This window comes from Anas acuta, chromosome 30, assembly GCF_963932015.1.
Source record: "Anas acuta chromosome 30, bAnaAcu1.1, whole genome shotgun sequence".
Taxonomy (NCBI): Eukaryota; Metazoa; Chordata; class Aves; order Anseriformes; family Anatidae; genus Anas; species Anas acuta.
In genome coordinates this window covers 1,644,784-1,657,222 of record NC_089008.1, presented here as the reverse complement: position 1 = coordinate 1,657,222, position 12,439 = coordinate 1,644,784, and the positions used below count along the sequence as shown (strand labels likewise).

Sequence of the window (12,439 nt, the reverse complement as noted above, 5' to 3'; positions counted from 1 at the left end):
GGCTTTGCAAGGAAGATGCTGCCCCTGAGACACAGGAAAAAACAGACAAACAGAGCATGCTGCAGTATGCGAGAGGACAAAAATAACAGCGGGTCCTCAACAAAAGCAGCGGATGTAGCAGGGGCTGAGGCATGGCCGTCACTGATGAGAGACGCTCAGTGTGGGCCAGGCTCAGGCGGCCACAGCAAGCCCACAGCACAGGTCCCAGCTGCACTGCAACCCTCTGCCCCACCGCTCCCAGCTCAGAGCAAAGCAGATACCTGAAGCAGACGCTGATCCCCAAAAGCAGTGCCCCAGAAGATGCTGGGGCAGGCGCCATGGGCAAGGCTGTCTCCTTCTGGCCCTGCCGTCCTGCTGCTGTTGACACTCTGTGAGTTGGGGCATTGCTGGGTGTGGGGGCTGAGGGCTGGAGGGCTGCTGCTGGGGGCAGGACAGGCCCGTGGTGGGCACAGGGGAGGATGGGGACAGTGTGTGCGATACAGTCGTGCTTAACTGCAGGGCAGAGTTGTTTTGGGGAAGGCAGGAGGTCACTGCCCCTCTGTGCGGGGCAGGCATGCAGAACTGCAGGACACAGTTGCGTCTGGGGAAGGACGGGTTGAGATTGCTTCCTCCAGCTACGATGCAGATCTGAGAAAGGGGCACACTTCTCCAGTACTAAAAGTTTGTCTGGAGCTTTTGTGTGAGACGTTCAGGATGCTGGATTCCTTAGAGATCCTGGGCACTCATACGGGAATATAAAGCACATCCAGACCAGGCTTGGGATGGTGCCAAGTGTGCAGATGAAGCAAATCGCAATTGGAAATGTGCGGGTGGGGAGTCCCCTGTTCAGGCAGGACTCAGAAACTGGGATGTGAGCAGGGAGGTGGGGGTGAGCTGGGTCTCTGCCCCTCTAAGCAAAGCCCTCTCTGCACCATGCTGCAGGTGCTGGCGTGACCACCCAGGACATCTGCAGCTCTCCGGGATTGCAGGAGCATGGAGGTGGGTCCCAAAAATGAACATGTCCTGGGGAAGGAGATGGGAAGAGAGAAGGGGATTATTCCCTCACAATTCCCCCTGGAAACCCCAGGACAGCAGATTCTTCCAGCCTTGGCATGCAGTTGGTTTTGCCACCCAGCAATCACTAACGCTTGCCTGGGGAATCCCTCTGCCTTCTCTCCAGGTAACGACCAGACTCCAGTCCTGTACCTCAACGCTTCCAGTGCCAAGGAGGGGGAAATAATTCTCTTTCAGTGTGCCATTGATTGGCAGTTTCCTGCTACGCGAGTTGTCTTCTGCAAGAATGGGCAGGAGGAGTTCAGCCTGAAAGCCCAGCAGGGCAAGGTCATCTATGCTCTGGTCCTGAACATCACCTCCAGAAGTGCTGGGACGTACAAGTGTGGGTACCAGCAGAGGAACGAGAGCAACTGGGTGAGGAACTCTGCTCTCAGTGCTCCCCAGACCCTGTCTGTACCAGGTGAGACACGGCCCCAGTGTGGTGGTAGCAGAAGGGACACGGGCACTTGCCACCACATGGCTGTGCTGAGGCTGGTGCTGTGTGCTACAGCAGGCAGGGCATGGCTCTGGGGTGGTTCCCCCTTGGGAGTGTTCCCTCTCCTCCAAGGGAGCCCCTTGAGAGAAAGCTGCTCTCAAGGGCTGCCCCTGTCCCTGCATCAGCATCTACACAATAGATAGACTTTGTGAAGCAGACGAGGGCGTGTGCCCTGAAATGTTTAGGATACTCAACAATAGTGTGTTTTTTCGGCACTTTTATGCCTTCCCTGGGGATGGTGTTGGCTGTCGGTGGGGGGATGTGCCCATGGAGCTGTGTGTCCCCTGCCCCACACACACGTGCTCAGGGATGTTGCAGGACACGAGATAAATACGTGCCTAGTCTGGGCAGTACGGGGCAAGCTGCAGACACTCATCCTGTTCCTTTCTCCTGCCAGGCAGTGAGTCCAGCTCCTCAGCAAGGCCGTTGCCCCCAGGTGAGTGATTCCCTCCTGTACCCCCAGGGAACACAGCAAGGTGCTGCCAGGCTGCCAGGCTGCCTCCCCAGTGCAGCTCTGCCATGCCATTTCTAATCCCTCAAAAGACACTGGATCCATGGGGGCCCAGGTTGGCAGAATGGTCCTGGGCACATGCACAGCTCCCTTGGGGATGGTGCTGGCTGTCGGTGGGGGGATGTGCCCGTGGGGCTGAGGCTCATTCTGGGAAGGATCTGGGTGCACTGTAGACACTAAGCCTGTCCTTTTGTCCTGCCAGGCAATGTGGTCAGTTCCCCAGCAACTCCACCACCCACAGGTGAGTGATTCCTTCCTACACCCCCAGCACCACCAGCATGGGTCTCAGTCACTCCAGGGTGCTGTCCCCAGGGCACAGGGCCATGCAGGAGCTTCACCAGGCAGGAGGTGTGCTGCTGCACGGGCACGTCCTGCTCCCTGCCTCTCCCCATCACACCCCGCTGCCCTCACACCCTCTGTTCCTCAGCCCCATATCCCCGGCTCCCACACACCCTCCCCACAGGCACAGTGCTGGCAGTGGCGGCTGTCGGCCTCGTCCTCCTGGCTGCAGGCAGCTGGTTTTCCATCAGGAAAGGTGAGGGAGAGGGGGAAGGCGGGGGGAAAGGCTGAGGCTGTGGGGGTCCTGCTGCAGGGCTGGTGCAGTGGGAAAGGCGGTGGGGGGAACCTGGGGGTGCACAGCTGGGGCAGACAGTGCCTGGGGGCGATGGCTGTGGGCAGCCCAGCTGGGGAGGCTGCTGACGGAGCTGGGGAGCTTCAGCCTTTGTCCCCCAGCCCCGAGATGGGAGCCAGGGCTGGGCAGCACCTTGGCCTGTGCACCTCAGCCCCTGTTCTTCTTGCAGGTGCCTGCAGAGGGAGATGCCCAAGGTGAGCACTAAAGGCTCCTGGCTTTGCAACTGATAGGAAAGAGTCAGGGCCATGGTAGGGCCTTGGGGTGCTACTTGGCCTGGGGCAGATTTCTCCTTGTGCATGGCTGCATTCCCTGTGCTGCAGACATGGGAGAAGTGGTTTGCTGTGGGCTAGACTTCAGCTGAAGCTCAGATGGATTATTGCGTCATCCATGGGAATGGCCCACATGGCTCTGTGCTGCTTAGTGGCAGTGGTGCTGCGGACCCTCTACACATTTTTTCTCTCCTCTCTCTAGGCCTCTCCATGATGCTGGCAGTGCTCAAGACTCTTCTGAAAACCCCAGCCATTTCTGTAAGTGCCAGTCCCTTCTTCACCCTTCTCCTCTAGGCACTGTGCAAAATACTGATGCCTTTGCCATAGCAAGCCGTGGTTGTGGGGCAATGGTGGTGGGGAAAGGGTAAGCCCTACCTGCTGTGTGTGGCTGGACACTAACTCAGGTTCTCCCTCCAGATGCCAACGTGGATGAGATGGGCAGAGTGAAGGTGAGTTCAGCCCCAGCCCAGCAGTGATGGCTGCAAGAGGGCAGGCTATTGGTAAAAATGGAAGCCAGAAGTGCATCCGATTGCAGGAGCCTGGGAGCTTTGCGTGGCTGTGCTCTGGCTGAATCCCCCTCCTTCCTTGCCCCCAGCATTTTCCCATGGTGGGCACCGCCAGAGCAAGGCCACTCCTTGTTCTCCCTTGTGTTTTGCAGTTCTCTTAATCCAGCTGCTCTCTACATCCACTGCATGCCAAAAGCTGAGCAAGGGAGAGGTGATGCAGCTCGTTCTCTGAGAGAGGCAGAGAGCACTAGGGAAAGCCGTGCTGATCTGCGAGCTGTGAATAAAGCCACCCCAAACAAGAAGGATCTGGTGTCGTTCTTCTCGGCAAGGCCTGTCTGCAAGTGCTTCACATCCCTTCAGATCAACACCGCCAACCCTTTGTGTCTCGGTGTCTGTCTGTCTGCTCCGTCCCATTCCATGTGTGGCTGCATGAGACGGAGGTGCCATCAGGAACACAAAGTCAGAGATGTTTATTTGTCATCACAGCAAAACCACATCTGCAGTGCACACACCAATTGGCACACATTTGAGCACATCTGTGGTGGTTTTACTTGGATGGGTGGCCAAACTCCACCACAACTGCTCTCTCAATCCGCCTTCTGGAAGAGGAATGGGGAGAAAATACGATGAAAAGGGCTCCAGGGTTGAGATTAGGTTGAGGATATGGCGCAGTAATTATCATGGAGGGCAAAAGAGGCTCAGCATAGAGAGATAGTAAGATTTATTACCTGTTATTAACGAGCTAGAGAAGTGAGAAATAAAAAAAAAGAAACCAAAAGAACCTTCCCCCCAAACCAGCCTCTTCCACCTCCTCCCTCCGAGTGGCGCAGGGGAATGGGGGAATGGGAATTATGGTCAGTCTACAGCGCGTCTTTGCCACTCCTTCTCGGTCACTCTCGACCCCTGTGCTGTGGGGTCCCACCCACTGGATGCAGTCCTTGACGAACTGATCTGGCGTGGGCTTCCCACAGGCAGCAGCTCTTCCAGAGCTGCTCCAGGTATGGGTCCGTACCACGGGGTCCATCCCTCAGGAGTAAACTGCTCCAACCTGGCTTCCCTATGGGCAGCAGCTCCTGCCAGGTCACCTGCTCCTGCATCGGCTCCTCTCCACGGCTACAGGTCCCGCCCAGAATCTGCTCGGGCAGGGGTCTTCCACAGATGGCAGCCTCCGTCGGTGCAGGGCCACCTGCTCCACTGTGGTCTCCTCCACGGGCTGCAGCGTGGAACCCTGCTCCACTGTGGTACTCCATGGGCTGCAGGGGGACATCCTGCTTCACCATGGTCCTCACCACAGGCCGCAGGGGACTTCTGCTCCGGCACCTGGAGCACCTCTGCCCCTCTTTCTTCACTGCCCTTGGCACCTGCAAGGCTGTTCCTCGCTCCTGAGGGCTTAGGCTCATTCAGGGAAGGAACTGGGTGCACCGTGGACTCTCAGCCTGTCCCCTTGTCCTGCCAGGCAGTGTGTCCAACTCCCTGGCAGGACCATCATCCTCAGGAGAGTGATTCCCACCTGCACCTCAGGTCAAGTCAGAGATGTTTATTTGTCATCTAACCAAAACCGTATCTGTAGTGTACACACCTATTGGCACACACATGTCAGCACATCCCTGCAGTCCTATCTGTCCCAGCAGGTGCAAATGTGCATCTCCATGGGTGGGTAAAAGAACACACCTGCGAAGTTATAGTGCAATTTAGGTGTACACGTAATCCACTGAGCACAGTGAGTTGTTTTCTTCTATTCAGAAAACATACACTCACATTATGATTTGGTATAACTCATATGCTTTAGAAGTATTAATGTATTGTAGGTAGAGGTGAGATTCCTACATTGTCTTGGCTAGACACACACAGCCCTTCCCTGTGACAACAAACCCCAAGGAAGTACAAAGTGCACACCCCAGCCCCACCTTACAGCTGCATGAGCCCTCTTGAAGAGAGCAAAGGCAGCTGTGGGCAAGGCTCCTGTGCCCTTGCCCTGTGGCAGCGCTATCGGGTCTGGGTGTGGGCCACCGTGGCATACGTCGTGGTGTCGCTCATCTTCTGCACAGAACGAGGCTTTAGGGAGGAAAAGAAACCCTGTTACTTCAGCTGCTGACTGTGAGCCCTGCACAATGTGCGGGCACCAGGCTGCAGGAGTGCAGAAAGGAGCTGTGCACAGCTGTGCCACAACTCACCCTGTCCCGTCGAACGTGGGCTATGGTGGAGTATGTGGGGAAAAAACACACCATGAGCCCTTGCTGATTGGAGTGGGGTGAACCCCCACAAGCTTTGGGCATCAGCTGCCAGGGGTTAACACTCAACGCCTGACCACATTTCCCCTCCCATCACCCTGATCTGCGATATGCACTAAGCAGCAGTGGAGCAGAGATGCTGAGGTTTTGGTGTATTTCCAGCTTTCTGTGGCCTTGCCTCTCTTTGTACAGCCAGCACACCTTGCAAAATGCGCTGTGCAAGCGTGGGTAAAAAAGGTCAAGCTGCAACTCAAGCTAAGTGCACGTCAGGTAGGTATATATCTGTAGCCTGTCACCCAACCACAACATCCTCCCTTGGCTACTGCCTTTGGTTTCAGAATGAGCTATAATATGTTTTCCCCAGCAGTGCAAGGAAACAGAGCCACATCTTTCATTGCTGTGATGTGCTTTGTGTAGTTCTTGAAGCAGAAATGACACTGAAGAGAAACTGAAGAAAGGACAAAAGCAGAGGCTGAAGCAGGGGAAATGCAGCCTGGGGCTGGAGTTGGTGTGGAAGGACCCCCCAGGCAAATGGGCTTTGTCCCTGGGAGCACTGGGATGCTGCCATGTCCCTTGTGCAGCCAGCAGCCACACCCTGCATGCAAGGAAGAAGCAGGACATGAGGTGCTGGAGGGAAACCTGGCCTTGATGAACGGGCAGGGATTTTGTATGTCCCAGTGGGAAATGAAGTGGTGGGATTCCACCTGAGACGGGTGTAGGATTCCGCCAGTGGAGGAGGTAGTACTCACATGTGACTTCGCCATGGTCTATGGTTTCCATCTGTGGTCTGTCAACCTGCTGCTGCCTGTAGAGGAATGGAATGGTTGTTCGGTGTGCATTTGTGGTGAGGTTGCCACATGAGAAACGCACTTGGGTTGTGCTTTCCTACATCATGTGGTGAACTGGAGTGCAGCAAATAGCAAGCCCCATCCTCCCTGTTTCCAGCACAGGGAATGCAGCCACACACACACAGAGAATGCTGCCCCTGCCAAGGAGCACCCGACAGCCCCGCCATGCCCCCAAATCCCTCCCCAATACCCCAAAGGAAGGAGCCCTTGGTGCTCACCTTGGGCATCTCCCTCTGCACGCACCTGCAAGAAGAACAGGGGCTGAGGTGCACAGGCCAAGGTGCTGACCAGCCCTGGCTCCCATCTCGGGGCTGGGGGACAAAGGCTGAAGCTCCCCAGCTCCCTCAGCAGCCTCCCCAGTTGGGCTGCCCACAGCCATCACTCCCAGGCACCGTCTCCCCCAGCTGCACACCCCCAGGTTCCCCCCAACTCCTCTGCCACTGCACCAGCCCCATAGCAGGACCTCCATGGCCTCAGCCTTTTCCCCACATTCCCCCACTCCCTCACCTTTCCTGATGGAAAACCAGCTGCCTGCAGACAGGAGGACGAGGCCGACGGCCGCCACTGCCAGCGCCATGCCTGTGGGGAGGGCGTGTGGGATCCAGTTATGTGGAGCTGGGGGACAGAGGTTGTGAGGGCAATGGGGTATGATGGGGCGAGGCAGGGAGCAGGAGGTGCCCCTGCAGCTGGCACAGCTCCTGCCTGGTAAAGCTCCTGCTTGTCCCCATGCCCTTCGGAAGGCAGCACAGCACGCCCACTCCCCATGCTCGGGTTTCTGGGGGTGCAGGAGGGAATCACTCATCTGGGGGTGATGGACTTGCTGGGGAACTCACCACATTGCCTGGCAGGATAAAAGGACAGGCTTAGTGTCTACAGTGCACCCAGATCCTTCCCAGAATGAGCCTCAGCCCCATGGCCACATCCCTCCACCGACAGCCAGCACCATCCCCAGGGGAGGCATAAAAGTGCCCGCGGCTGTTGTGCCAACATGGGCCCCCATGGATCTGCTGTCTAAATTCCCTCGTGAGTGGTTAAGTATAGCTTGGCCAAGGTGTGCCTGCCCATTAAATATGGCACCACCACTCTCATCTGTCTGTGATTCTTGGTGCTAGAGGATCCCACAATCACAGAATGGCCAAGGTTGGAAGGGACCTCTGAAAGTCATGGAGTCCAGCCTTCTGCTGAGCAGGATCACCTAGAGCACCTTGCACAGAATGGCATCCAGGTGGATTTGGAAAATCTCCAGAGGAGACTCCACAACCTCTCTGGGCAGCCTGTTCCAGTGCTCTGTCACCCTCCCTGTAAAGAAATGCCCCTCATATTCAGATGGAACTTTCTGCGCTCCCATTTGGGCCTGTTGCCTCTCACCCTTTCCCTGGGCACAACTGAAAAGAGACCAGCTCTCAACACCCTTCCCTCAGATATTTATAGGTATGGATGAGGTCTCCCCTCAGTCTCCTCTTTTCCAGGCTAAACAGGCTCAGTTCTCTCAGCTCTAGACCTCTGACCATCTTTGCAGCCCTCCTCTGGACTCTCTCCAGTAGTTCTATGCCCCTCCTGAACAGGGAATCCCAGAACTGGGCACAAAATGCTTTGTGTTCCATGCAGGGAAACGATTGCTTCCCAGGAGCTCTCGCCAAGGGAACAAATTTCATCTCCCTTGCCATCACCACCCCACACACACCTCTCTTCAGTCACCCATCCCCAAGCTCAACCTCACCTGGGGAGCTTCCGATATCCTGGGTGGTTACGCCAGCACCTGCACCTTGGGGCACAGAGGGTTTTGCTTAGAGGGAGTGAGAGCTGGGGCACCCACATGCTTGTGCCCATGTCCCTGCTGCTGGGTCCTTGCCATGTCCTCACTGCTGTGTCCTTGCAGAGCTCATGACAGTCATCCCACTTGCCCTGCCATAGGCTCATCAATGCACAGGGCAGACCTTGGAGCATCCCTGGCTCAACCCAGCATTCATCCACATCCCCAGCCCTTGTTCCCTGTGCCTGGGCCCTGCACAGCCCCATGTCTGCAGCAGAGGTGATGCTGCAGGAACACGGGGATCCCTTCAGAGCAGTTTCCTCTCATGGTTGCCTCTGAGGAGAGGGAACACTCCCGTGAGGGAACCACCCCAGAGCCTGCTGCAGCACACAACTCCACTCTCAGCACAGCCATGTAGTGGCAAGGGCCTCTGTCCCTTCTCACCAGTCCAGCCCGGGTCCATGACTCACCAGGGACATCCAGGATTTGGCCAGCACTGAGGGCAGAACTCATATGTTTCTTCTCATTCAGTGCCTGGTACCCACAGGTATATCTTCCTGCATTTCCTGATGTGATGTTCAGGACCACGGAATAGCTCAGCTGCCCTTGATGGGCTTTCTGGCTGTACGCCTCCATCCCATCCTTACAGAAGATGATTCGTCTTGCATGTGACACCACATGGAGAATACACTGGAGCACAACTGTGGTATCTGGCTGAGCAGAAGTTGAGTTCATTTGGAGAGCAGGAGCTTGGAGATCCCCTGCAGGAGATACAGCAGTGAAGGGCTGCCATAGGGCAGAGCTCACAGTGGTTGGGTTTCCAAGTGCCCTGGGTGTGGGAGGGAAGGACTCACGAGTACCTGGGAAGCTGCAGATGTCCTGGGAGCTCATGCTGCTACCTGTACCAAAAGGCAGAGAGGGATTTGCTGAGAGGAGCAGTGTCCAGGCTCATCTGGTTAATGACTTGGTTAATATACATTAACCAAGAGTGGTTAATGTATATCGTTCTTGCATCTTGCAAAGGAATGCTCCAGCAATTCGTGTCAATAGAGAGCTTGAAGGGAAATGTATTTGTAGGCTTTTCCTTGAAGTCTCTAATATCTCGGGGGACGGGGGGGAGGGTGTTCAGAATAACTGCTAACTATTATGACTATTGCATGGGACTCTATGCAAGTCTCTCATATCTGGCCAGGAGATTAAGGAGAAGGGGAAAGGTGAAGAACGACTAAAAGACAAAGCTTGCAGGGGACTCTGTACAAGTCTCTGACATCCAGCCAAGTAGGACAAAGGAGAAGGACAAGAGGGAGGAAGACTAGGAGCCTTCAGCATGACAGACTCCCAGAGGGACCACCAGAGACTGATACGCATGCTCCAGTTGGAGGGTTTGGATTCCGGAAACTAATTATAATAACCCTGGTTTTTCAGAAGTGGTTATGAATATGTATTAGCCTAGAGCATAAAAATCAGCTGCTTGATGTAACCGGTGTGCACCTTGGTGGAGCAGAGGCTGCTGGTGCACCCAGCGCTCTTTGCTTACCTCTATTCCTTTAATAAATTGTAAACTTTGATTATAGTCCTATTTTGAAGACTGAGCCATTTATTACAACAATAATATTAACAACAGTGATGATAATAGTACCACTGGCTGGCAGAGGGGCTCAGGCTGCACAGCATTGCACAAGCAACAGTACAGAGGCTGAGCATCGGCAGGGGATGCAGCCGTGGAAGGGACAGAAATGTATTTGGGAGAAGCTGTACATGCTTCCTAGATTATTGGAAAGTTGCAAAACTACGAGACAAATCTGGCAAAGGGAAAAGGGACAGGAGGCCATGTAGGAAGAATACTGCCCTTGAGATACAGGTAAAAACAGCAAGAGTTGCAGTGTGTGAGAGGACAGAAATAACAGCGGGAGCTCAACAAAAGCAGCGGATGTAGCAGGGGCTGAGGCAGGTTACTCATTGAAGAGAGCCTCTGGCTGTGGGCCAGGCTCAGGCGGCCACAGAAAGCCCACAGGGCAGATCCCAGCTGCGCTACAAGCCTCTGTCCCACCGTCCCCAGCTCAGAGCAAAGCAGAAACTCGAAGCAGACGGTGCTCCCCAAAAGCAGCGCCAAAATGATGCTACGGCAGGTGCCATGGGCAAGGCTGTCTCCTTCTGGTCCTGCCGTCCTGCTGCTGGCCCTCTGTGAGTTGGGGCATTGCTCGGTGTTGGGGCTGAGGGCTGGAGGGCTGCTGCTGGGGGCAGGATAGATCCGTGGTGGGTACAGGGGAAGTTGCGGATAGCGTGTGTGGGGCAGGCGTGCAGCACTGTGGGGCATCGTTGTTTGGGGGAAAGCAGGAGGCCATGACCCCTCTAAGCAAAGCTCTCTCTGCCCCATGCTGCAGGTACTGGCGTGATCACCGAGGACATCTGCAGCTCTCAAGGATTTCAGGTGCATGGAGGTGGGTCCCAAAAATGAACGTGTCCTGGGGAAGGAGGTGGGAAGAGAGAAGGGGGTTATTCCCTCGCAGTTCCCCCTGTGAAGCCCCAGGAGAGCAGATTCTTCCAGCCTTGGCATGCAGTTGGTTTTGCCACCTGGCCATCACTAATGCTTGCCTGGGGAATCCCTCTGCCTTCTCTCCAGGTAACGACCAGACTCCAGTCCTGTACCTCAATGCTTCCAGTGCCAAGGAGGGGGAAATAGTGCTGCTTCAATGTATCCTCGATGAGCAGTTTCCTCCTACACGAGTTGTCTTCTGCAAGAATGGGCTGGAGGAGTTCATCCTGAAAGCCCAGCAGGGCAGGCTCATCTACACTCTGGTCCTGAACATCACCTCCAGAAGTGCTGGGACGTACACGTGTGGGTACCAGCAGAGGAACAAGAAAAACTATGTGAGGAACTCTGCTCTCAGTGCTCCCCAGACCTTGTCTGTGGCAGGTGAGACACGGCCTTAGGGTGGTGAGAGTAGAAGTTTTCAGAAAACTGCTGGGGCTGGAGCTGTGTGCTGCAGCAGGCAGGGCATGGCTCTGGGATGGTTCCCCCTCAGGAGTGTTCCCTCTCTTCAGAGGCAGCCCCTACAGAGAGAAAGCTGCTCTCAAGGGCTGTCCCCATCCCTGCAGCAGCAGCTCAGCCGAGGCATGGGGCTGTGCAGTTCCCATGCAGAGAGAGCAAGAGCTGGGGATGTTGATGGACCCTGGGTTCAGCCTGGCATGTTCCAAGATCTGCCCTGTACATTGATGAGCCTATGGCAGGGGAAGTGGTGTGATTGTCATGAGACAGGCTATAGCCTGTACATCAGCAACAGTGTGGGATGGTTCCAGAATGGAGACCACAGTGGTGCTGGCTTGAGACACAGAAAGGTGCCAGCTCAGCAAGAACAAACAGGAAGAAAAAGGAGTCGGGTGTGGCGGCGTGCCAGGTCTTGGCCCCACTAAGAAAAACCCCTTTTGCCCAAAGGTGCAGGTGCTGGTGAGACCACCACTGATATCCACAGCTCCAAAGGTGAGGACAAGCATGAGGGTGTGCGGTTTACATGGGCACGTCCTGCTCCCTACCTCTCCCCATCACACCCCGCTGCACTCACACCCTCTGTCCCCCAGCTCCACATGCCCGGATCCCACACACCTTCCCCACAGGCACGGTGCTGGCAGTGGCGGCCGTCGGCCTCGTCCTCCTGGCTGCAGGCAGCTGGTTTGCCATCAGGAAAGGTGAGGGAGAGGGAGAAGAAGGAGGGAAGCCTGAGGCTGTGGGGGTCCTGCTGCGGGACTGGTGCGCTAGGAAAGGCGGTGGGGGGAAACCTGGGTGTGTGCGGCTGGGCCAGACGGTGCCTGGGGGCGATGGCTGTGGGCAGCCCAGCTGGGAAGGCTCCTGAGGGAGCTGGGGAGCTTCAGCCTTCATCCCCCAGCCCTGAGATGGGAGCCAGGGCTGGGCAGCACCTTGGCCTGTGCACCTCAGCCCCTGTTCTTCTTGCAGGTGCGTGCAGAGGGAGATGCCGAAGGTGAGCACCAAGGGCTGCTGGCTGTGGGGTATGGGGGAGGTAGTTGGGGGCATATTGAGGTCGTGGGGTGCTTCCTGAGCAGGAGCAGCATTCTCTGTGTGTGTGTGGCTGCATTCCCTGTGCTGGGGCATGGAGGACGGGGTTTGTCAAGGCGTGGATTTCAGCTCCATACCTCATGTAGGAAA

General features: G+C 56.0%; 1 protein-coding gene across 5 annotated transcripts in view; it reads left to right on the top strand.

The window, feature by feature from the left end:
• The window catches only part of LOC137846115 (uncharacterized), a 42,933-nt gene extending 30,795 nt beyond the window's left edge, over positions 1 to 12,138 (top strand). For 2 of the 5 annotated variants that reach the window (XM_068663813.1, XM_068663811.1), the window contains 2 exons: positions 11,714 to 11,758; positions 11,857 to 12,138. In XM_068663813.1, the coding sequence (XP_068519914.1) occupies positions 11,714 to 11,758; positions 11,857 to 12,128 (317 nt within the window). In that variant the 3' untranslated portion in view covers positions 12,129 to 12,138. Of the gene's footprint in view, positions 1 to 9,396; positions 10,462 to 10,661; positions 10,719 to 10,900; positions 11,195 to 11,713; positions 11,759 to 11,856 lie in introns of those variants that run through there. The other 3 variants (XM_068663812.1, XM_068663814.1, XM_068663816.1) reach the window with 3 other exon arrangements.
• The last annotated feature ends 301 nt before the right edge of the window (positions 12,139 to 12,439 follow it).